This window comes from Dendrobates tinctorius, unplaced genomic scaffold (assembly GCF_039654945.1).
Source record: "Dendrobates tinctorius isolate UK_male_01 unplaced genomic scaffold, ASM3965494v1 ptg000001l, whole genome shotgun sequence".
Taxonomy (NCBI): Eukaryota; Metazoa; Chordata; class Amphibia; order Anura; family Dendrobatidae; genus Dendrobates; species Dendrobates tinctorius.
The window spans coordinates 19575056-19602606 of NW_027361669.1; the positions used below are offsets into that span (position 1 = coordinate 19575056).

Consider the following 27551-nt stretch of genomic DNA (forward strand, 5'->3'; position numbering starts at 1 on the left):
TCTGCACTAAATCCGCAGTAAATCTGCACTAAATCCGCAGGTAAAACACAGGTCATTTTACCTGAGGATTTAGCAAAATCCACGCAGAAAATTCCACCGCAGAATCTGCAACGTGTGCACATACCCTGAACCTTTCTGTTTTAGGTAAATTAGGAAAGATGTCATTTCCTTGTTTATTCCCTTTGCACCACCTAATGAAGATAGTTTTATGCTATCATATCGCGTTGTGGAGATCGAAGGGTTAATAAAGGTTTGTTACCAGATTGCTGTCCCTATAATTCTCCCTTATCTCAGCACTCCACAGACCGCTACAACATTTTTTCCTTCATCATTCACATTGTTTAGTGGCCGACGTTGGCTACGTTAGCTCCGATATTTGAATGGAAGTTGTTTTGCAGTACCTGACAGTGCCCACTAAACAACGTGATAGATCAGTGATGTTTCAGTTCTCACATTGTTTACATCCGACCACTGTTGGAACTGATAAAAGCTGATTTGTGATATTGGTAACTTATCCTAAAATAGTTTATCAATATCACAGTCATTGAAAACCCATTTAAAAGCAGCTGGAGTTTACATAATTTATATATGATAGGGTTAATTTACTCATATTGCTTCTGGCTTAAAGGGGTTGTCTGGCCTTGGGGTACAAGACGGTCCGTGCGGTGTGGATTCTCTGGTGCAGGCTCCGGGAGAGGGCGGGCACATGTCTACAAGTATGCAAGTTGCATTCATGCGGTCACGTGCTAACTAGTTGCACACGGCCTACCTCAATACCATTGAGCAGGACATATCTACTCAGGAAAGTGGTTGGAAATATGCCAGTCTGCCTGCTCCCAGTGCCAACACAGCAGATTCCTCACAGTGCACGCTGTGGGTGCGGTAAGCATTCACAAGTCTGCAGTTATATAGAGTGACTGCAGACTGTGCCCCTAGCTGGACAACACAGCAGCATGGTGGCTCAGTGGTTAGCACTGCAGCCTTGCAGCACTGGAGTCCCAGGTTTGAATGCCACCAAGGACAACATCTGCAAGGAGTTTGTATGTTTGCGTGGGTTTCCTCTGGGTTCTCCAGTTTCCTCCCACATTCCGAAGACATACTGATAGGGAATTTAGATTGTGAGCCCCATTGGGGACAGTGATGATAATGTGTGCAAACTGTAAAGCGCTGCGGAATATGTTAGCGCTATATAAAAATAAAGATTATTATTAACCCCTTTAAAGAGTTATTCCCAATAAGAAAGATTATCAATTATCCAACAGATGAGTAATAACTTGTACGCTGATGGGTCTGTACTGTGAGACTCTCATCGATTACAGAAAAGGGGCCCTGAAGGTGGTTGCACTTGTGCTCCACTACTCCATCAGTTCTTTATGGGATGGCTGGAAATAGTCAAGTGACATAGCAACTAGTCAGAGCTCCATACTTGGGATCATTGAAGGGTCCAGCTGTCAGATTGTCACCTTTCCACAAGTTATCACCTAACCTTTGAATATGTTATAATTTTTTTACGTTGGCAACGAACCACGTACAAAATTTGTGCAATATCACCTGCTTGACCCAGCAGGAAGTACAGTACATCGGCATCTAAAAATCACTAAAGTTGAGAAATCCCCGGGCCCGGATGGGATACACCCCTGAGTACTGCAGGAATTAAGTACAGTCATTGATAGACTAGTATTTTAATCTTTAAAGATTCCATAATAACAGGGTCTGTACCACAGGACTGGCGTATAGCAAATGTGGTGCCAATATTCAAAAAGGGGACAAAACTGAACTTGGAAATTATAGGCCAGTAAACTTAACCTCTACTGTGGGTAAAATCCTGGAGGGTTTTCTAAGAGATACTATACTGGAGTATCTGGAGAAGAATAAACTTATGACCCAATATCAACATGGGTTTACAAGGGACCGTTCCTGTCAGACTAATCTGATCAGTTTCTATGAAGAGGTAAATTCCGGACTGGACCAAGGAAATGCAGTGGACGTGGTGTACATGGACTTTTCAAAAGCTTTTGATACGGTGCCACACAAAAGGTTCATACATAAAATGAGAACAATGGGGATGGGGAAAATATGTGTAAGTGGGTTAAGAGCAGGCTCAGGGATAGGAAACAAAGGTTGGTAATTAATGGAGCACACTCGGACTGGGTCATGGTTAGCAGTGGGGTACCACAGGGGTCAGCATTGGGCCCGCTTCTCCTTAACATATTTATTAATGACCTTGTAGGGGGCATAGAGAGTAGAATTTCAATATTTGCAGGTTACACTAAACTCTGCAGGGTAATCAATACAGAGGAGGACAATTTACAGGAAGATTTATGTAAACTAGAAGCTTGGGCTGATAAATGGCAAATGAGCTTTTTTATTTTGGATAAATGTAAGGTCATGCACCTGGGCAGAGGAATTAAGATGTATAATTATGTGCTTAATTGTAAAACACTGGGCAAAACTGTCACTGAAAAAGACCTGGGTGTATGGGTGGATGACAAATTCACATTTAGTGGCCAGTGTCAGGCAGCTGCTGCAAAGGCAAATAAAATAATGGGATGCATTAAAAGAGGCATAGATGCTCATGAGGAGAACATAATTTTACCTCTATATAAGTCACTAGTGTGACCACACTTAGAATACTGTGTACAGTTCTGGTCTCCGGTGTCTAAGAAAGACATACAGTGGGGCAAAAAAGTATTTAGTCAGTCAGCAATAGTGCAATTTCCACCACTTAAAAAGATGAGAGGCATCTGTAATTTACATCATAGGTAGACCTCAACTATGGGAGACAAACTGAGAAAAAAAAATCCAGAAAATCACATTGTCTGTTTTTTTTTCATTTTATTTGCATATTATGGTGGAAAATAAGTATTTGGTCATAAACAAAATTTCATCTCAATACTTTGTGATATATCCTTTGTTGGCAATGACAGAGGTCAAACGTTTTCTGTAAGTCTTCACAAGGTTGCCACACACTGTTGTTGGTATGTTGGCCCATTCCTCCATGCAGATCTCCTCTAGAGCAGTGATGTTTTTGGCTTTTCGCTTGGCAACACGGACTTTCAACTCCCTCCAAAGGTTTTCTATAGGGTTGAGATCTGGAGACTGGCTAGGCCACTCCAGGACCTTGAAATGCTTCTTACGAAGCCACTCCTTCGTTGCCCTGGCGGTGTGCTTTGGATCATTGTCATGTTGAAAGACCCAGTCACGTTTCATCATCAATGCCCTTGCTGATGGAAGGAGGTTTGCACTCAAAATCTCACGATACATGGCCCCATTCATTCTTTCATGTACCCGGATCAGTCGTCCTGGCCCCTTTGCAGAGAAACAGCCCCAAAGCATGATTTTTCCACCACCATGCTTTACAGTAGGTATGGTGTTTGATGGATGCAACTCAGTATTCTTTTTCCTCCAAACACGACAAGTTGTGTTTCTACCAAACAGTTCCAGTTTGGTTTCATCAGACCATAGGACATTCTCCCAAAACTCCTCTGGATCATCCAAATGCTCTCTAGCAAACTTCAGACGGGCCCGGACATGTACAGGCTTAAGCAGTGGGACACGTCTGGCACTGCAGGATCTGAGTCCATGGTGGCGTAGTGTGTTACTTATGGTAGGCCTTGTTACATTGGTCCCAGCTCTCTGCAGTTCATTCACTAGGTCCCCCCGCGTGGTTCTGGGATTTTTGCTCACCGTTCTTGTGATCATTCTGACCCCACGGGGTGGGATTTTGCGTGGAGCACCAGATCGAGGGAGATTATCAGTGGTCTTGTATGTCTTCCATTTTCTAATTATTGCTCCCACAGTTGATTTCTTCACTCCAAGCTGGTTGGCTATTGCAGATTCAGTCTTCCCAGTCTGGTGCAGGGCTACAATTTTGTTTCTGGTGTCCTTTGACAGCTCTTTGGTCTTCACCATAGTGGAGTTTGGAGTCAGACTGTTTGAGGGTGTGCACAGGTGTCTTTTTATACTGATAACAAGTTTAAACAGGTGCCATTACTACAGGTAATGAGTGGAGGAAAGAGTAGACTCTTAAAGAAGAAGTTACAGGTCTGTCAGAGCCAGAAATCTTGATTGCTTGTTTCTGACCAAATACTTATTTTCCACCATAATATGCAAATAAAATGAAAATAAAAACAGACAATGTGATTTTCTGGATTTTTTTTTCTCAGTTTGTCTCCCATAGTTGAGGTCTACCTATGATGTAAATTACAGACGCCTCTCATCTTTTTAAGTGGTGGAACTTGCACTATTGCTGACTGACTAAATACTTTTTTGCCCCACTGTAGCTGAACTGGAGCCGGTGTAGAGAAGACCGACCAAGGTTATTAGGGAACTAGGGGGTCTGCAATACCAAGACAGGTTATTACACTTGGGGTTATTTAGTTTTGAAAAACGAAGGCTAAGGGGTGATCTTATTACAATGTATAAATATATGAGGGGGCCTTTCTAATGATCTTTTTACTCTGTGAGACAGCGCTTACTGAGTGTGTTGGGGAACACTCACTTGGCAGCAGGATGAAGGCACACAGTAAAGGTTTTCTCACATAAACAAGTCCATGCGGTTTATTATGCAATCATAAACCGTACCACGACTAGTCCATTACATACACTACATCACTGGAACATAACATTGAGCTTTGCGGTTTCTAAGCACGCTGGACCATGCTCCATCCAGTTCCCGTGGGTGACTGCACAGTTCATTAACTGACCTTTGTCAGTGCACACAGTTCCCCCATACACTGGGTTACCTATCAGGAGCTCCTGCTCCCCATGCTGACTCCTCGTCAGTCCTTGGTCTTCGAGGAAGCTGCCTAACTGGGATCACCGTTAGTGCCTTGCTCACCACGCAACCTGACAGTCCAGATCCTCAGCAGGTTGGTAGCTCCTTCAACGCAGTAGCCGTCACAGGCTCTGCACATACACGGTCTTCAGGTGCAAGGTCTTTCTGTGTGCTATTCAGGAAGTTAGAACCTTCCAACAAACAGCCTTCCGGGACCTTACACACTGACCATTCAGGTCCATACACTCCCCACGTGTCCCAAACCCTGGTCACATTATGTGCCTGTAACCACCCCCACAGGTGGGCGGTGTATGTGTTGTTAGTCATTCCCGCCCAGCTCTCTGACTAACCCTATAAGCCCCCTATTATAACTAAGTGAAACAAACACTTGTGGTTATACAAGTCCCAGAGGAACTACATTTCGGGCTAGCAGCGCATTTACAATAATGCCAGTCCCTAACTCACCATCACAATTAAGCCTCCGTGCGTATCCTGGGGAAGCACATACAGCGCCCCCTAGCTGTAACAGGGGTCATTACCTCACAACTCTTAGACCTATGATGGGGACAAGGGGGCATCCTCTACGTCTGGAGGAAAGAAGGTTTAATTATAATCACAGATGCAGATTATTTACTGTAAGAGCAGTGAGACTATGGAACTCTCTGCCATATGATGTTGTAATGAGTGATTCCCTACTAAAATTTAAGAAGGGACTGGATGCCTTTCTTGAAAAGTATAATATTACAGGGTATATACACTAGTTTCCTTAATATTGCGTTGATCCAGGGAGCTAGTCTGATTGCCGTATGTGGAATCGGGAAGGAATTTTTTCCCCAATGTGAAGCTTACTGTTTGCCGCATGGATTTTTTTTGCCTTCCTCTGGATCAACATGTTAGGGCAAGTTAGGACAGGATATGGGTTGAACTAGATGGACTTAAAGTCTTTCTTCAACCTAAATACTATGTTACTATGTTATGTATGTAACTACAAGTAACAGCATTTTCACAATAGGCTAGCTGGCTGCCATAAGCTAAATAAGTGCTAGAGGACTCAGTGATGAATCAGTGATGAATTTTTTGACTGAATATTGGTAACATTCAAAACCGTTCTGATAAGTTTACATTTCATGCTATGTAACTTTCACAGTATTCTGCAGGAAATCAGTAATCCAGAATGTTACAATATAAAGCCATTCTTCTAATGTAATGCACTCAAGGGCCTCATCTGTAGAAGTGTCTCAGACATGAGGAGATCCTCCCATTTTACAAGCTCAACGATTATTTGCCGACATCCATTCTGCATGTGTTTCCATTATCTATATATTTATATAGCTTTCTAACACCGTGCACCTATTGTTCCTCTTCCTGTACAGATTAATCCCGGAAGCAAGGCTGCTCTGGCTAACCTATGCCCAGGGGATGTTATTCTGGAAATCAATGGGGAGAAAACAGAAAACATGACTCATCTACAGGCTCAAAACAAGATTAAGGCTTGTTCAAGCCATCTGACACTTTTCCTAAACAGGTCTGTACATCTTCTATATTTTATTTCACAAACTCATTACTTTTGTTGGTTAGTTCTTTTGAGAAATCATTTCCATAGATAATTTCCTAATGCTAGTGGCCGAGCGATGGCCCAATTTATATGAACTAGAATAGAGAAAACCATGACTGGTTAGGCGTGAACGAGACCCACAGTGTAAATCTATACAGATTTGGACCAATATCCAAGAAATAAAAATGAGCAAAGTCCGCTGCTGCTTGGTAAATGATGTAGTAATAAAATACTCAGAAAAAGGACTACCTATTCACATGATGAAGAGCTATGTATCTTTAGGATAGGTAATGAGTGTGAGATCCGTGGGGGTCCGACACCCATCACCTCCACCGATCTGCTAATTGCTGATCAAGGAGCTGCCGAACACAGCACTTTATCTCCCTTTCTGAGGACAAGCAGACCAATGGTTAAATTGTATGGGACCCCCAAACCTTGCTTGTCCTCTGAAACCAGGTGATATCATGTTAGGGAAAGGGGCTATGTTGTCCCTATTTTCTTGTATTTGATTTAGTGGTACCATGTTGAGAATTTGATGCATACACATGGCGTTTATTTTGCCTGTGTATCCCTTATGCAATCACAGTGTTTCCCTATAGGACTTGATATGTAGATACCGTATTCTGGTATATTTGTATTAACACCATGATATTATGACAATGAATAAGATTAGGATTGTTAACCTGTGGTGTTAGATCCCAGATATTGAAATTCAGTAGATATTTGTTATTTGATTAAATGGTTAATTCTGGGGCCCACTGTATTTAACTGTCTATTAACATGACCCATTGTTTTTTGTTTGTCTATGTGTGTCTGTGAGTTCAGACATTTTAATTGTTTTTAAACTAAGTGTTTGCTTGTTGTGTTCACTATAATAAAATTTGATTTTTGGCCTTTCTCTAATGGAGGCAATATAGGAGAGTAACTATTGTGGGGCTGGGTTTTGCCTACCTGCACAGGATCTCTTGGGAACATTAAATTGTAACAATGCTTTTCCTATGAACTTTGGTTCTTGACACCTAGTAGCCCAAGTCAGTGCTAGGCCTCATCTGTACGAGGTCCCAAAGCCACTGTATGGCCTCTCTGAAAACCAAAAGCCACAGAGATAGTGGATCTGTTAAATATAGGCAGACTGAAGCTCATTTAGAGCACTTACATAAAGGCACCACAGCTACAAGAAAACATGAATAGGCCAGGAAAAAGTAAATCCACCTAGAAAGTTGTTGCCTGCCTTTACATTTTGGGGTTTTCTACTATTGGATAAGCCCTTGTTCATGGTCTAGGGTATTAGATAAATATAAAAAAAAATGGTACTAGTCCCCTAAAGTTGGCATTACATAACATGTATGGTAAAAATCAATCACATCACGTTGTAGTGATGCTGCACCTAATATTGCATGTGATTTGATGTCTTGCCTCTATACACATATGGAGTATTGATGACAGGGAACGGAGAGCAAATTTATTATAAGGGCAAATTCCCAGCACCAATAGGCTGTGCCCTCCCCTAAGCGCCACTCACTTTTCAGTAAGTAGGTGGAGCGCATCAAAACCTCAAAAGTCTCTACATTTTTGCACAACTACTCATTGTACAAAGATTTGCAGCTTTTTAGCACTAGAAAACTGCCACAAAATGAGAGATAAACTGCTCCCTTGGTCTATTAAAATTCAGATTTATGTTTTATTGGGTTTTTTTTCAAAATCTTGGAAAATCAAATTGGTGTGCAATTGATTCACATATGATCATTAGGACTTACTGCTCAAGCCAAAAAAGCTTTTCCATGTTCTCCCCAACACTATTATTGCCAAGAAGGTCACAAAGATCTAATCATCTCTAAATATTTAATCATCTAGAACTTTGTTTTGTCTTACAAAACATAAATATGTTTAAAAAATGGAACTTGACCTCCACCATGACTTGTGGTTAGAATGGAACATTCCAGAGAGCTGACAGATGGGTGAGATGACAGCATCAGTGTTTCCCCTACGTAAGACGGAGTCTTCTGTGACTCTTCACTGTAAAAATGGGGTCTGTAGCTTCCATGCAGCCAATTGCTCTTACCATTGAAAGGACAATGTCAAAATGGCCATACACCTATATTAAATATTTATGGAAGAATGAGATAAAATATCAAATGTCAAATAAAAAATATATAATATGTCAAGAAAATTGTGACACTGGCTATCATCACTTCTCACTGACAAGTTGAGAGTCGGGGGAGATTAAAAGTCCGGGGTCAAATACCAAGAGTGTACGTCAAAGGCAGAGGGGCAAGACAAAAGATAAAATAAGTCACAGTCTGAGGTCAGAAGTCCAAAATAGTAGCGGATTGAGACAAAGGGGCTAGACAAACGACTAGTCAAAAGGCAAGGTCCAAGGTCAGGCAGCAAAAGATCAGAACAGCAAAATACAAAAGCACAAGGCATGCATACCACCGAGCAAAGCTACAACTGACAATAGTCTGACCATTGCCAGCCAGCTATCTAGCCAGGCAATCACCCAGAAAGTTGACACCTGGAGGAAGCCCAGCAGATTTGATTGATTTGGCTGCTGTGCACTCCTAATTTAGCAAGTCAGCACACCCCAGACCCTGATTGGGTGGCTGGGCTTTCCCATACACAATACTGACAGCCCAGCACGCCCCTGCCATCTATTGGGCGGCAGAGCTGTCACTCGGTGTGTCCCTAGGAACGGAGGATTTGTGACAAAAATATATAACACTCATAATGTGATGTCCAAAACATCTGAGATAGAATAAAAAAATGAGCATCTAGGAGTAAGGTTATAGTGCTATAGGTGTAGACCCCCGCATATCACAGCTGATTGTAGCTTCAACAAGGGAAGCGTGAAAAAAGAAAAGTGGAAAGGGGTCTGCACCATATTCTTTTTGCCAAAAAAAAACAAGTGAACTAGAAAATGCTTTTTTAGAGGAAAAAAAACATTAGAATTGGAATTTGTGCACGGGTGATACATGGCTAGCGCAGCTGTACCATTGAATTTGGCAGCAGATTCATGTAGGTCAGGACATGGAGTGATCGTACAGCACGACTGATGTGATTGGTGTAGACAGATTCTGAGTGGACTGTCACATGATCAGATCTTGATGACCGGCTTCAGTTACTGTCAATCTGTCATATTAATAGTTTCGTTAATATACACATATAAACACACACATACACCTAAAGGTAGGTGGGCACTGCTCCTTATTACTGAGTGTTTCTGATATATCCATGTATAAATATATGTCCAGAACATGGTGCTCCTGACCGTAGTCTTCATGACGGCATTCTCTACTTATGTCCTAGCGGCTTGTGACATCACTGCTATATGGACATTGATGTGGATTGAGAGCTTATACATAGGCTGAAAAGTATAAAAGCACGTAAAGGGGAAGGTTATCCGAGAGATTAGCAGCTGTAGACTTCTAACCAATGATTCTAAAGCATTGTTAAATTGCCAACTATTAAAACAACTTAAACGCTAAAAGGCATTTTATATAACACATCTGGCAGACTGCTTTTAAGTGGTGATACGTGCCTCCATTCACATATTTTACAAGGCTTTATAGAAACATTTTTTTATAGGAGCCACAACTTTCATTTTCCCATCATCTTCACTTTTGATTTTACATGACACTTTTACAGTTTCATATTGAATCAGACGGCAGGAATGTGATATTCCAGAACCACCAACATGTGTACTTAAACAGTAACTAATGGACTTACAGTATACACTTTTAGATCATTTAACTCTTATAGGGGTTATCCGGAACTAAAAAATTGATGAACTCTATTTATCGGTGGGGGGCTGTCACATGGCACCCCTACTGATCAGCTGAAATCTACTTCACTGTTTGCCAAATCTAAAGAAATGCAGCAGACAACATGCAGTCCAGTACATACAGTAGTATAATGGCCACTGCTATATATTTCTTATTAAGGCAAATCAGAGATAAGGTGCTATACCTGGTAACCTCCTCCTAATACTGTACAGAGCTGTGTCACCCTGCTTATATCTGGCAACCATCAGCGCAGATTTCAGCTGATTTGTGGGGGTGCCAGGTGTCACATCCCAATTGATCTCAAATTGAACAATGGTTTAGTCCCTGACGAACCCTTTAACTAAAGTAGAAGCACTGGTTAATGGAGGAGGGGGCGTAATCGGACCACTTGGCATAAGGGAGCTAGTCTGGACAATGATAATCTCCTTGTGATATAACATTCATTGTATGGAAACAACAGCATACAGCTTAATAAGTGACACATCGTTGAAATCTGTGTGTCAGGCCCTGCCTCAGGCTGTCCTCCGATTACATAGCAAAAACATAGTTAGAAATTATCTCTATGATTCTTGTATGGCTTACTGCTAAAAATTAAAAATGCATCTGGTGCTATGGAAAAAAACAATAAAAAAAGAAGAAAGTGTTCTTAGGAAACACGACATAAACGGTGAATGAAGCAGTGGTCACGCATTCTTGCATGTGTCCCCTATGATCCTGTGGAAAGGTGATAACTAGAGTTGAGCGAAACGGGTCGAAAAATTTCAAAAGTCGCCGACTTTTGGCAAAGTCGGGTTTCATGAAACGAAACCCGACCCTAGGATGAGGTCGGCCACGAGGTCGGCGACTTACGCGCCAAAGTCGCGTTTCAAAAGTTTGTTTTGCACTCTTTTTCAGCCAATCAGGATCAACGGACACTGTGGGCAACGTGATGACATAGGCAGGGGTCACCACCATCTTTCAGAAGGGCATGCAAGTGATTGGCTTGCTTTGGTGGGCGTCACAGGGGGTATAAAAGGGCGTGCACGCCGACCGCCATCTTACTTCTGCCGATCTCAGTATAGGGAGAGGTTGCTGCTGATTCTGTAGGGAGAGCGTTAGGCAGGGAAGAAGACAAAAAAACTGCTTCTGCTGCTAGCGATTTGGCCTGCACAACACACCAGTCACTGTGTGTGCAGTGCAAGGGGAGGCTATATAGTGGTGTATCAGTGGTGTTGGTTGTTGGGCTGCCTTCTAAGGCTTCCTGACATTCCTGCATTGCTGTTTACCCACTGCTCCGCAAACTGCTTTTTTAAAAGCAATCCCAATTTTTTTTTGTCCTGCTGAGAAGAAAAAAAAACTGCTTCTGCTGCTAGCAATTTGGCCTGCACAACACACCAGTCACTGTGTGTGCAGTGCAAGGGGAGGCTATATTGTGGTGTATCAGTGGTGTTGGTTGTTGGGCTGCCTTTTAAGGCTTCCTGACAGGCTGGCATTGCTGTTTACCCACTGCTCTGCAAACTGCTTTTTTAAAAGCAATCCAATCTCCCTTATCCTCTAGTCACTTTTGTCACAGCTGTGCCATCGAGCCTGTCACATAGCGCTCAGATATTCATTGGGCCTCACACAATCCAAAAGTGTCCAGTGTCCAAAAGTGTGTGCAGAGATTCAAAATCTCCCTTATCCTCTAGTCACTTTGGTCACAGCTGTGCCATCGAGCCTGTCACATAGCGCTCAGATATTCATTGGGCCTCACACAATCCAAAAGTGTCCAGTGTCCAAAAGTGTGTGCAGAGATTCAAAATCTCCCTTATCCTCTAGTCAATTTGGTCACAGCTGTGCCATCGAGCCTGTCACATAGCGCTCAGATATTCATTGGGCCTCACACAATCCAAAAGTGTCCAGTGTCCAAAAGTGTGTGCAGAGATTCAAAATCTCCCTTATCCTCTAGTCACTTTGGTCACAGCTGTGCCATCGAGCCTGTCACATAGCGCTCAGATATTCATTGGGCCTCACACAATCCAAAAGTGTCCAGTGTCCAAAAGTGTGTGCAGAGATTCAAAATCTCCCTTATCCTCTAGTCACTTTGGTCACAGCTGTGCCATCGAGCCTGTCACATAGCGCTCAGATATTCATTGGGCCTCACACAATCCAAAAGTGTCCAGTGTCCAAAAGTGTGTGCAGAGATTCAAAATCTCCCTTATCCTCTAGTCACTTTGGTCACAGCTGTGCCATCGAGCCTGTCACATAGCGCTCAGATATTCATTGGGCCTCACACAATCCAAAAGTGTCCAGTGTCCAAAAGTGTGTGCAGAGATTCAAAATCTCCCTTATCCTCTAGTCACTTTGGTCACAGCTGTGCCATCGAGCCTGTCACATAGCGCTCAGATATTCATTGGGCCTCACACAATCCAAAAGTGTCCAGTGTCCAAAAGTGTGTGCAGAGATTCAAAATCTCCCTTATCCTCTAGTCACTTTGGTCACAGCTGTGCCATCGAGCCTGTCACATAGCGCTCAGATATTCATTGGGCCTCACACAATCCAAAAGTGTCCAGTGTCCAAAAGTGTGTGCAGAGATTCAAAATCTCCCTTATCCTCTAGTCACTTTGGTCACAGCTGTGCCATCGAGCCTGTCACATAGCGCTCAGATATTCATTGGGCCTCACACAATCCAAAAGTGTCCAGTGTCCAAAAGTGTGTGCAGAGATTCAAAATCTCCCTTATCCTCTAGTCACTTTGGTCACAGCTGTGCCATCGAGCCTGTCACATAGCGCTCAGATATTCATTGGGCCTCACACAATCCAAAAGTGTCCAGTGTCCAAAAGTGTGTGCAGAGATTCAAAATCTCCCTTATCCTCTAGTCACTTTGGTCACAGCTGTGCCATCGAGCCTGTCACATAGCGCTCAGATATTCATTGGGCCTCACACAATCCAAAAGTGTCCAGTGTCCAAAAGTGTGTGCAGAGATTCAAAATCTCCCTTATCCTCTAGTCACTTTGGCCACAGCTGTGCCATCGAGCCTGTCACATAGCGCTCAGATATTCATTGGGCCTCACACAATCCAAAAGTGTCCAGTGTCCACAAGTGTCTGCAGAAATTCAAAATCTCCCCTGTCCTATAGACACCTTGTACCTTGTTTTACATTACTATATAGTTTGTTGGATTTTGTCTACATTTCTACCAAAAATGAGGAAGGCTGGTGGAAGAGGCCGTGGAATTGGGCGGGGGTTGGCAGCTGGTAATGATGGTGTTGGTGGTGGATCTGATGGTAGTGGCAAGAGCAAAATAGGACCGAATGCAGGAGGTGTTGAGCCTGCGTCATCGTCTGGCTACATAAGGCCTCGAACGCTTCGTTTTCTAGGAGTTGGCAAACCGCTTTTAAAGCCAGAGCATCAGGAAAAGTTTTGTCTTACATTGCTGACTCAGCCTCCAGCTCTATCGCCTCCTCTTCTTCAGTTGTAAAAAGTAAAAGCACTGAGTCGTCATTGGAGGCTCATGTTCATGAACCACACCTTTCCTTGTGTCCTTCACCCCAACCAAGATTGAAGGATGAAGCAGGCCATACTACTGATTACTCCATGGAGCTGTTTTCACATACCATGCCTGGATTATCAAGTGAAATGGTGAATTACCCAGGCCAAGATGAATCTGACATGGAGTGCACTGATGCACAGCCGCTGATGGATGATTCTGCTGGTACATTCACTCAGAGCACTACATTGTCCTCGCAGTGTACAGAGCCAGATTCTGACCCTGATGAGACTCAGGTGCCCCTTCCCGCACACTATACCACCATACACGGTGACACAGAGGAAGGTGCACATGACATAGAAGAGGAGGTGATGGATGACCCAGTTGTTGACCCAGATTGGCATCCATTGGGGGAAGAGGGTGCTGCTTCCAATAGCTCAGATGAGGAGCATCCACAGCAGACATCGACATCGCAACAGCTGTTATCTGGCAGGCCCGGAGCACTCCAAAGACAGGTTCCAAACATCAAAAGAGTTGCTGGACAGCTTGTCCAGAGGGTCAAAAGATCACAGCGTGCTAGGCCGCAAAATGTCTGCCAAAGTAGGAAGAGTGCAGTGTGGCACTTTTTTGAACAAAATCCTCATGATCAGGCCAAGGTTATCTGTAAGAAGTGCGCAAAGACCTTTAGCCGAGGGAAAAATCTGAAAAATTTGAATACCAGTTGCATGCTTAGACATTTAACCAGCATGCACTTGCAAGCGTGGACACAACACCAAACCTCAAGTGCCACATGTGCAACTGATCACAACGAAGGTAGTCAGCAACGCTACATTGTTTCCCCCACTGTAAGCCCACCGGTTAGCACAGCAGCAAATGTTGAGGTGTCGTTGCAAGGGCACAGCAGTCAGGGAATCCCACTGTTATATCAACGAAAGACTGATTCTAGGCCATCAGAAAGAACACCAACTCCATCACCATCATCAACCCTCTCTCAGTCCGCCCTGTCCACCGCTACTTCCACCATATGCAGCTCTCAAGTCCAGCTCACCCTCCCAGACACTATGAGTAGGTCAAGAAAGTACTCAGTCTCTCATCCGCGTACACTGGGTTTGAACGCCCACATTGCCAAACTAATCTCGTTTGAGATGATGCCCTTTCGGTTGGTGGAAAGCACAGCTTTCCGCGAACTCATGGCCTATGCAGTACCACGCTATGACCTACCCAGTCGCCACTTCTTCTCTCGCAAAGCCATCCCAGCCCTCCACCATCATGTGAAAGACCGCATTGTCCATGCACTCAAGCAGTCAGTGAGCGTAAAGGTGCACCTCACAACTGATGCATGGTCCAGTCGGCATGGCCAGGGCCGTTACGTGTCCATCACTGCGCACTGGGTTAATGTGGATGCAGGGTCCACAGGGGACAGCGGTGGTGGGACAGTGCTGCCTAGCCCACGGTATAGGAAACAGTTGGCTGTAGGCGTTCGACCCTCCTCCTCCTCCTCCAGAAGAGAAAGCTCGTCCACAGAGCGCAGTCGTACGAGCACTCCATCTGCAGCTGCCACTGTTGCACACGATGTGTCCCCCTATCGAGCAGCTAGTGGAAAGCGTCAGCAGGCTGTGTTGCAGATGATGTGTTTGGGCAACAGACACACCGCCGAGGTGCTGGCCGAGTACTTGAAGCGACAAACTGAGTCATGGCTGGGCAGTGTACATCTTGAGGCAGGCAAGGTAGTTAGTGATAACGGCCGTAATTTTGTGGCAGCCATAGCCCTTTCAAAACTCAGCCATATACCTTGCTTGGCTCACACCTTGAACCTGGTGGTGCAGTGCTTCCTCAAAAATTATCCGGAGTTAACAGCCCTGCTCCAGAAGGTGCGAAGACTGTGCGCGCACATCCGCCGGTCGCCTGTACACTCCGTTCGTATGCAGAAGCTGCAGCGATTGCTCCACCTTCCCAACCACCGCCTCATTATCGACATTGCAACAAGGTGGAACTCCACCCTGCACATGGTGCAGCGGCTGTGCGAGCAGAGGCAGGCCATAATGCATTTGTGGGAGGATACACGGCCAGGCACTTTGAGAGCAGACATGGAGTTGACAGGTGTGCAGTGGTCGAAGCTGAAAGACCTCTGTAAAGTCCTTCAGTGTTTTGAGGAATGCACACGGCTGGTAAGCGCAGACGACGCCATCCTAAGCATGAGCATCCCACTTATGCGTCTGCTCATGCAAACTTTGACGCACCTTAAGGAGCAGGCGTCTGCAGCCAGTGTTGATGAGGAGGAAGCGGAGGAGGGAATCCTTGATGACATTCAGCCATTGTCTGCTCAGGGACCTCTCCTGGACGAGGTGGAGGAAGAAGAGGAGGAGGAGGAGGATGATGGGGATGATTACTTAGGGGAGGAGGATGCATCTCGTGGGGCAAGTGAAAATGTTGGCGTGGCAAGGTCTGGTACAGGGTTTGTGCGTGACTAGAGGGATGTGGATTTGCCAGAAAGTGCTCCTCCAACCAGCACTCGCAGTGCATCATTGACACCGGGAACATTGGCCCACATGTCAGATTATGCCTTGCAGATCCTAAAAAGGGACCCACGCATTGCCAAAATGATGAACGATGACGACTACTGGTTGGCCAGCATCCTGGATCCACGCTATAAAGGCAAATTACAAAACATCATGCCACAGGAGAACCTTGACCTAATATTGGCTAATAAACAAGCAACTCTGGTAAATCGGTTGCTTGAGGCATTCCCAGCACACAGCAGCGGTGATGGTTCTCACATGAGCCGTACGGGCCGGGGGCAGCTTGGCAGAGGTGTTCGTGGTGCACACAGCAGAAGTGGCGTTGGAGACAGGGGTTTCATGACAATGTTATGGACTGATTTTTCAAGTACCGCTCACACAACTGGTAATACTGCATCGATGGAAAGTGACAGGAGACAGCAGTTGTCAACTATGGTTACAAACTACTTTTCCTCCCATATCGATGTTCTCCCACACAGGTCATTCCCCTTTGACTATTGGGCCGCTAAACTGGACACCTGGCCTGAATTGGCCCAATATGCCTTACAGGAGCTCGCTTGCCCAGCTGCAAGTGTGCTATCGGAAAGAGTCTTCAGTGCAGCTGGATCAATCCTGACAGAAAAAAGGACCCGTCTGTCAACCCAAAATGTGGATGATCTAACCTTCATTAAAATGAACCACGCATGGGTTTCCAAGGATTTTGTCCCACCTTCCTCTGATGACACATAGGGTGACAGAAAAATGGCTTGCTTTGGTCCACCTCTTCCTGGGACTTGACCTATTTCACCTTTTGCATCAGCTGAATGTCCAACATCAACATATGCCACTTTCTAAAACTCCCTAACTGTGCTGCCTCCCCCCCCCATGGCCGGGGTCACCACCTAGCGCACGACACCGTGCGAGTGCCGTTGCCCTGGACTGGTGGGTAGGCCGACTCTTGGGCGCGGGCACTGGTACAGGGTCCTTCATAGTGCAATCAAGTGTCTCTGACGGTGGTGGTGCACACCCGCCGTCAGACACACCGCCGTACTATGAGGGGCCCAGTGCCAGTACCGACGCCCACGAGTGGGCCCCCCTTGCTTGGGCAGGGCCCCAGCATTTGCAATCTTTACCTCTCCCTGCTCCTCCGCTGTGTAGTCTGGGCCGTCAAATCCATACTGTGCCTGACACCGTCTGAGCCTGCCTCCTGATGTATAGACATATATTTTGAATGTGTACGCTATCCATACATGTTATCCGGGGAAACGGTACCCTTTCTAACCTTTGTGCAATCACGTGCAATCCATACTGGGCCTAACACCGTCTGAGCCTGCCTCCTGAGACATATATTTTGAATGTGTACGCTATCCATACATGTTATCCGGGGATACGGTACCCTTTCTAACCTTTGTGCAATCACGTGCAATCCATACTGGGCCTAACACCGTCTGAGCCTGCCTCCTGAGACATATATTTTGAATGTGTACGGTATCCATACATGTTATCCGGGGATACGGTACCCTTTCTAACCTTTGTGCAATCACGTGCAATCCATACTGGGCCTAACACCGTCTGAGCCTGCCTCCTGAGACATATATTTTGAATGTGTACGCTATCCATACATGTTATCCGGGGATACGGTACCCTTTCTAACCTTTGTGCAATCACGTGCAATCCATACTGGGCCTAACACCGTCTGAGCCTGCCTCCTGAGACATATATTTTGAATGTGTACGCTATCCATACATGTTATCCGGGGATACGGTACCCTTTCTAACCTTTGTGCAATCACGTGCAATCCATACTGGGCCTAACACCGTCTGAGCCTGCCTCCTGAGACATATATTTTGAATGTGTACGCTATCCATACATGTTATCCGGGGAAACTGTACCCTTTCTAACCTTTGTGCAATCACGTGCAATCCATACTGGGCCTAACACCGTCTGAGCCTGCCTCCTGAGACATATATTTTGAATGTGTACGCTATCCATACATGTTATCCGGGGATACGGTACCCTTTCTAACCTTTGTGCAATCACGTGCAATCCATACTGGGCCTAACACCGTCTGAGCCTGCCTCCTGAGACATATATTTTGAATGTGTACGCTATCCATACATGTTATCCGGGGATACGGTACCCTTTCTAACCTTTGTGCAATCACGTGCAATCCATACTGGGCCTAACACGTCTGAGCCTGCCTCCTGAGACATATATTTTGAATGTGTACGCTATCCATACATGTTATCCGGGGATACGGTACCCTTTCTAACCTTTGTGCAATCACGTGCAATCCATACTGGGCCTAACACCGTCTGAGCCTGCCTCCTGAGACATATATTTTGAATGTGTACGCTATCCATACATGTTATCCGGGGATACGGTACCCTTTCTAACCTTTGTGCAATCACGTGCAATCCATACTGGGCCTAACACCATCTGAGCCTGCCTCCTGAGACATATATTTTGAATGTGTACGCTATCCATACATGTTATCCGGGGATACGGTACCCTTTCTAACCTTTGTGCAATCACGTGCAATCCATACTGGGCCTAACACCGTCTGAGCCTGCCTCCTGAGACATATATTTTGAATGTGTACGCTATCCATACATGTTATCCGGGGATACGGTACCCTTTCTAACCTTTGTGCAATCACGTGCAATCCATACTGGGCCTAACACCGTCTGAGCCTGCCTCCTGAGACATATATTTTGAATGTGTACGCTATCCATACATGTTATCCGGGGATACGGTACCCTTTCTAACCTTTGTGCAATCACGTGCAATCCATACTGGGCCTAACACCATCTGAGCCTGCCTCCTGAGACATATATTTTGAATGTGTACGCTATCCATACATGTTATCCGGGGATACGGTACCCTTTCTAACCTTTGTGCAATCACGTGCAATCCATACTGGGCCTAACACCGTCTGAGCCTGCCTCCTGAGTAGAGTTGAGCGATACCGTCCGATACTTCAAAGTATCGTATCGGATGGTATCGGCCGATCTTTAAAAAAAGTATCGGTATCGCCGATTCCGATACCGGAAGTCCCATTCAAGTCTATGGGACTTCCGGTATCGGAATAAGAAAAACCCTTTCCTGCCCTTGTACAGCCTCTCTGGGGTCTGTACGGGCCTTTCGGGGGGCTGTGCCGGCCTGCCAGGGGGTTTGTGCAGGCTCCGGTGGTCTGTGCCGGCCTGCCGGGGGGCTGTGCCGGCCTGCCGGTGGTCTGTGCAGGCTCCGGTGGGCTGTGCCGGCCTGCCGGGGGGCTGTGCCGGCCTGCCGGTGGTCTGTGCAGGCTCCGGTGGGCTGTGCCGGCCTGCCGGGGGGCTGTTCCGGCCTGCCGGGGGGCTGTGCAGGCTCCGGGGGGCTGTGCCGGCCTGCCGGGGGGCTGTGCCGGCCTGCCGGTGGTCTGTGCAGGCTCCGGGGGGCTGTGCCGGCCTGCCGGGGGGCTGTGCCGGCCTGCCGGTGGTCTGTGCAGGCTTCGGGGGTCTGTGCAGGCATCGTCCGATGGGACTACAAGTCCCATCGGGCGATGCCTGCTACCATGACAGTGATTGACACATTAGCCAATGATGGGACAGTAGTAGTCCCATCATCCGGCTAATGTGTTAAATGTAAAAAAAAAAAAAAAAAAATTACATGCTACATACATGCTACATTCATACAACATGCATACTACATACATACTACATTCATACTACATACTACATACATGCTACATTCATACTACATAAATACTACATGCAACATGCATACTACATATATACTACATACATACTACATACTACATACATGCTACATTCATACTACATAAATACTACATGCAACATACATACTACATATATACTACATACATACTACATGCATGCTACATACATACTGCATGCTACATACATACCACATACATACTACATACATACTACATGCATGCTACATACATACTACATGCATGCTACATGCATGCTACATACTACATATATACTACATGCATACTACATACATACCACATACATACCACATACATGCTACATACTACATACATACTACATACATACTACATGCATGCTACATACATACTACATGCATGCTACATACATACTACATGCCACATACATACCACATACATACTACATACATACTACATGCTACATACATACTACATATATACTACATGCATGCTACATACATACTACATATATACTACATGCATGCTACATACATACTACATGCTACATGCATGCTACATACATACTACATACATACTACATGCTACATACATACCACATATATACTACATACATACAATACATTCATACAATACATACATAGACATACAGTACATATAACATAGAGTAACATACTTACCAATACTTGTCACATTGTTCCCCGAAGCCATTGTCTTTTCCGGAATAAATATTAACATAACAAACCACAAAAATACTCACCCACGATCCGAAGCAGTCCACGAGTGTGTCCCACGACGATCTTGGGTAGAGAACGGCAGCATCAGCTGATGCTGCCGTTCTCTACGGGCTGCAGGAATCCAATGACGGAAGGTAGGTATCCTTCCGCACTGTATTCCTCCGCCACTTAAAAAAAAAAAAAAGTCCCTAGTCTCACTTTATGCCATTGCTGTGTGGGAATTTCCCACGCAGCAATGGCATAAAGTGAGACTAGGGACTTTTTTTTTTTTAAGTGGCGGAGGAATACAGTGCGGAAGGATACCTACCTTCCGTCATTGGATTCCTGCAGCCCGTAGAGAACGGCAGCATCATCTGATACTGCAGTTCTCTACCCAAGATCGTCGTGGGACACACTCGTGGACTGCTTCGGATCGTGGGTGAGTATTTTTGTGGTTTGTTATGTTAATATTTATTCCGGAAAAGACAATGGCTTCGGGGAACAATGTGACAAGTATTGGTAAGTATGTTACTCTATGTTATATGTACTGTATGTCTATGTATGTATTGTATGAATGTATTGTATGTATGTAGTATATATGTGGTATGTATGTAGCATGTAGTATGTATGTAGTATGTATGTAGCATGCATGTAGCATGTAGTATGTATGTAGCATGCATGTAGTATATATGTAGTATGTATGTAGCATGCATGTAGTATATATGTAGTATGTATGTAGCATGTAGTATGTATGTAGTATGTATGTGGTATGTATGTGGCATGTAGTATGTATGTAGCATGCATGTAGTATGTATGTAGCATGCATGTAGTATGTATGTAGTATGTATGTAGTATGTAGCATGTATGTGGTATGTATGTGGTATGTATGTAGTATGCATGTAGTATATATGTAGTATGTAGCATGCATGTAGCATGCATGTAGTATGTATGTAGCATGCATGTAGTATGTATGTAGCATGCATGTAGTATGTATGTAGTATGTATGTAGTATGTATGTAGCATGCAGTATGTATGTAGCATGTATGTAGCATGTATGTAGTATGTATGTAGTATGTATGTAGCATGTAGTATGTATGTAGCATGCATGTAGTATGTATGTAGTATGTATGTAGCATGCAGTATGTATGTAGCATGTATGTAGTATGTATGTAGTATATATGTAGTATGTATGTAGCATGTAGTATGTATGTAGCATGCATGTAGTATGTATGTAGTATTTTTTTTTTTAACATTTAACACATTAGCCGGATGATGGGACTACTACTGTCCCATCATTGGCTAATGTGTCAATCACTGTCATGGTAGCAGGCATCGCCAGATGGGACTTGTAGTCCCATCGGACGATGCTTGCACAGACCCCTGGACATCAGCACAGCCCCCCGGCAGGCCGGCACAGCCCCCCGGCAGGCCGGTACAGACCCCCACAGGGTGCACAGACCACCGGCAGGCCGGCACAGCCCCCCGGCAGGCCGGTACAGACCCCCACAGGGTGCACAGACCACCGGCAGGCCGGCACAGCCCCCCGGCAGGCCGGTACAGACCCCGGGCAGTCCACACAGCCCCCCGGCAGGCCGGCACAGCCCCCCGGCAGGCCGGCAGAGACCCCCGGAAGGCCCGAAATGACGGCGCATCATGATGCGCACACACCGCGCATCATGATGACGTCAGTCTGTCAATCAACTTGGAACTTCCGATTCCGATGCCGAATTCCGATATTGAAAAAATATCGGAAGTCGGTATCGGAATTCCGATACAGCAAGTATCGGCCGATACCCGATACTTGCGGTATCGGAATGCTCAACACTACTCCTGAGACATATATTTTGAATGTGTACGCTATCCATACATGTTATCCGGGGATACGGTACCCTTTCTAACCTTTGTGCAATCACGTGCAATCACGTGCAATCCATACTGGGCCTAACACCGTCTTAGCCTGCCTCCTGATGTATAGACATATATTTTGAGTGTGTACGCTATCCATACATGTTATCTGGGGATACGGTACCCTTTCTCACCTTTGTGCAATCACGTGTAATCCATACTGGGCGTGAGAACGGCTGGCGAGCTGTTAAGCAAGCTACAGCACCTGTGGTTTGCACACGTAAGTTTTTCATTTTTTCAGGAATGACGGTTAGGCCTAATTCCGGAACTGCGGTTGACCTGCACTTACTGGGAAATCATTGTTCGCGGGTAATAATTGTAATCAGTGATCCCCATCACTAACGTTGTTCAGCGGGTTATCTGCACCTGTAAGCGACAAACGCTGGCCTTTTCAGTGTAGCGCACATGCAGCCACGGACATGTAAGGGCATGACACATCAGTTATTGGCCAATCTCATGTGCCAGAGCCTCACGTGTCCCTCTAGTAAGCCGGACTCGGACCGCGGGGCATGACGGAGTCTCGTTCGTTAACGGAATTAAGCTTGCAATGTGTGCATCTGTTCTGTAGCTGGCATGGTTGAGGTTTCCCAGGTGGAGTCGAATTTAACTGTAGGCTCCACTCCTGGTGGTGCCCTTCTGGACATTCCTTTAAGGTTCAGCTTTGCAACCATACTGCCCACGTAAAACAAACACTTTGCCTTCATGAACGCTGTTTGGAGGGTCATGACTCGTGGGAATAACGCTGCCCAATCAGTTAACCTGCTAGAGAGATCCTTCGTTGCTCCCAAGCATGACATCACACTCCCTAGGAAGAAGGTAATGCCACTGTGGCGACCGTACTCCTGGGGGCGACACAAGTGCACTGATGCCCAGCCACTGCTCGATGAATCTGCTGGTACATTGACCCAGACCACTACATTCCCCTCGCACGCTACACGACCTGAATCTGACCCTGATGAAACTCAGGTTACCCTTCCCATATACAGTTCCATCTTACACGGTGACAAAGAGGAAGCTGCAGATGAAAGTGCAGGTTCGGCCCACCGGCCATCAGACACACCACCGTACTATCAGGGGCCCTGTGCCAGTGCCGTCGCCAACGAGTGGGCCCCCCCTGCTTGCCCAGGATCACAGCACTTGCAAAGTTGAAATACTGTGCAGTGAGATGGAAGATGGGGACGACGAGGAATCCAGACAAGTACAGGGATTCCCTAGCGAGGAGACTTATTTGATTGTTTTCAATGTTGGGACAGCAATTTTTGGGGAGCACTATACTCTGGAGAATGATAGATGGGGCCCACCATACACTGGAACATTCCAAAGGTGGACATCAGACACTGGAGCAGCATTTACAGGGCCCATTATACACTAGAGCATTAGAAATGGGGCCCATTATGTTTGGAGCATTATTTGGGCCCATAAGACAGTGGAGCTTCATCCATGGGGACCAACATATACTGTAGCATTATGTGGAGCTCATCATATACTGTTTCAAACATTATATGGGACCAATGATTCTGTATGGAGAAATAGATGGGCCTCGTCATGAGATGTAAAAAGTGAGGTATTTTTCATTGTACTATACCGCTATTTCTCTGCCGTATCGGAGCATGATGAGTTGTGGTATGTGTTAAAGGGGCGCTCTTTCGCCCAGGGCACATGAAAACCTGCAGCCAGCCCTCCCCCCCCACAACTTTAGCCAAATAACCCCCATTTTTCAGTGCGTAACTTGTATTATGAAGTTAATTAAGGTTGACAAGCTTAAGTAAGAAGAATTGATGCTTTTGGCATTCAAATGGGCACTGTAGGTGTGTTTCCTGTCCTCCTCTCACTGCCGACTTTTATTCCCCATTGACTTACATTGGGTTTCGTGTTTCGGGACGACCCCGACTTTTCCCTATAATCGGACGATCTTGCTCGACCCGACTTTTGGAAAAGTCGGGTTTCACGAAACGAAACGCGACCCTAAAAAACCAAAAGTCGCTCAACTCTAGTGATAACTGCTGTTATTGGGACAAATCCTTCAGCAGTTGCCACCTTCTGAACCATTCTAAAAAGTATGGTTGCTTCCCACTTTATTTGAGTGTTAAAACTGTATAATGGAAGCCTTAACATGTGCAACCAAGGACTATAAAGTTAAATAACTTCTTAAGGCTGCATAGATGAGACTTTCCCAATTAGCAGCGGTATTACAACATTGAAATGCACACACTAAAATACAGAATGCAGGGGTCCTTCTGGAAAACCCCTGAACTATAACGATGAATCACACATTTATGAGAGACAAGAACTTCATGCAGTTTCAGTACACTTCTCACTCACTATGGAGCTGCTGAAGGTTTCCCAGACCTGGATTTACTCAGTGGGCAACTTTCCAATATGAGCTGTAATAAAGTCCACTCCCATGCTCCGCACTGCCCTGCTTCAATGAATCTATCATATTCTCAGCATGAGCAGATTCCATGAGGGTTACACTCAGGAGCAGCCTCATCCCAGCATTCACAAACCTGGGCTAAAAATGAATGAGTAAACCTAGGCACCATCTAGTAGTGCATAAGGATCATAGGTAAATGGCACAACAAAGTAAGTGTACTGTATATACATTAACTGGTAATTAAACAGCTATAACGTGCCATGTTATCCAAACATTATGCCTAGTGAAAATATGGATTGATCCAAGGTCATAAATGACCACCAAATATAGATCAATAAAGTACAATAAGGCAGGCACTAATAGCACAATATAGAACCAAGTATAACGTCAGTAATAATTACCTATATCCATTGTAGAAAGGGTGTAGGGACTGATGAGATGCATCTCGACGCTCGTTTCACCGCCACCGCCTCTTGCAGTTTCGTCAGGAGGTTGCGTGTATGTAGGGGTACATAGTTGTACACTGTTTCAGTAATCATACGAGTAGCATTCGTCACACAGGCCTTCATTGTAAGATGTACAGTATATTGAGTGGTATGTATGAAATAGGATAGTCAGCGGCACTATTATATACATTAAATGTAGGAAACCACTATATAGTCATGGTCAAAAGTGTTAGAGAGGTCTTAAAATTGCTGTTGGGAAAAGGTGCCTTCAAATATGAGAGACCTGGAGCAGTTTGCAGAAGAAGAGTGGTCCAAAATTCCCACTGAGAGGTGTAAGAAGATTGTTGATGTTATAGGAAGAGATTGATTGCAATTATTTATTCCAAAGAGTGTGCAACCAAATATTAAGTTGAGGGTGCCAACAATTTTGTCCTGCCCATTTTTGGGGATTTATGTGAAATGATGTCCAATTTGCCTTGTTTTCTCTGTTTCTTGTGTTGTTCCATAAACAAAGGAAATAAATGTGTATAACAAAACGTGTAATTGCAATAATTTTCTGGGAGAAATACTTCCTTTTCTAGAACAATTTCAACGATGGCAACGTTTCGGCCATAACTGTATACCCACCAGATGGAGGCCAAAATGACTCTGTCTTGTGTTTAGTCCTATGGAGCTTTCATGTAGCATTCTTCCATCCATATGATAAATGTATGCTGCAGTTACAGTATAAAAAGATCTGTATGTGCATGTACTGGGTATGAGTAATATCCTAATGAATGGGGAGGACATAAATTCACAGTTTACGGTACTTTCTCTTTTCTATGACCCTTCCTGGTAAGTATCAGATGCAACCTGCTGATGACAATATGGATGTGAGGAAAGCGTCTAGACGGTTCACCTTTATTGTTTGTACCATCCCATGAATTTTAGGATGAATAAAATGGTCTTATAGTGCTGCTCCACCCCCCTTTGATGAACAGTACATCAAACACTGCGTTCTGCGGTACACTCTCTGCTTTTTTCATACCTTTATGAAAGGAAATGAGTTATTGTAATGTGTATAATGAGGTAGGTTCCCAGTATTTCACTTTGTAAAATGAACTTTTTTGATATCCGAGATCAGATTTTCCTGGCTCATTTCCTAGACGTGTTATGGTATGTCAATTAGTGCAGCCAAGGTCTTTTAGTAAAACCTTCTTAGCTTTTAGCTTACTTTTTCTTCTATTAGACTGTTAAAGCTGGTAAACATTTGAGTAATTTATGATTATTAGCTGAACACCTGTAATAAAAACATCAGTCTCAACCCCCTACTTATTTGCAGACTATAAGGGACTACACTTTACAGTGGTGGCCTATGATCCATGTCCTATCTTTAGAACCCCCATTAATCAGCAGAAAAATATGCGCTGTGTGTACTAGGCTTTCCCTGCAGCACCTGCCCATTACACGTCCTTATCAGTGGGACTGGTACCAGCCTATGTCAGTTCATTTAAGTGGTGAAGAATGTTTGTACCATTAAAACAAATACATCAAATCAGAAAGATATGTTAGAAATAGGCAAACATTTTATTTTCACATATTTAATTATTAGAAAAAATATTCCTAATATTATTATTACAGTCTAATTATTTCCAGTTTGGCGGTTTCACTGCCTCTTTACCATATTGTGCTATACCTGACGTATTTAGAATAGCATTGTATCTGACTAATGTGTTTCTGCTACATTCCGTCGAGTTTATACTACATTGCAGTCAGGTTACAGATGCAGGGTTAATTCAGTTTCTTAGCTAGAGTTTTAGTTGTTGATATACTGCCTCATTTCAATAGCGATATTGAAGCTCCCGTCATATCCCGTCATTGATGACATGTTGACGCAGAAACTCTGATGGAAGTGGGTTGCGCTAAATATGGGGCTGATGTTATCTTGAGATCGTGACCACATTGAGAAGTTCTATGTATTTAGATTTCAAACATGTCCAAAGTATTTGTAAAGCCCTTGAATACATTTTATGACATCAGAAAATTCTCCTCTATCCAAACGCACCATATAGTTTGGTAACATACCCAAAATTCCTCTAACCAAAAATTGACTTAAAGGGAATCTGTTTTATGGTTTTGCTATGTAATATGACAGCAGCATGAGGTAGGGACAAAGACTCTGATTCCAGCGATGTATCACTTAGTATTCTGGGATGCAGCAGTTATGATAGAATCCAAGTTGTCTCTGCTGCAGATCTAGCAGAGTTCAGACTGATGAGCCCTGTGTAACCTCACCCATACCACTGAATATTTTAATATGTAATTGCTGAACTGATCGTAGCAATGTTATACAATATATCTTTATATACTACCTTCCG

At 44.6% G+C, this 27551-nt stretch overlaps 1 protein-coding gene across 1 annotated transcript in view; it reads left to right on the plus strand.

The window, feature by feature from the left end:
- Window positions 1-27551, plus strand: part of PDLIM4 (PDZ and LIM domain 4) — a 213415-nt gene that overhangs the window by 53752 nt on the left and 132112 nt on the right. The window contains exon 2 of the mRNA XM_073570139.1: window positions 6151-6302. Coding sequence (XP_073426240.1) covers window positions 6151-6302 — 152 coding nt within the window. The remainder of the gene's footprint in view (window positions 1-6150; window positions 6303-27551) is intronic.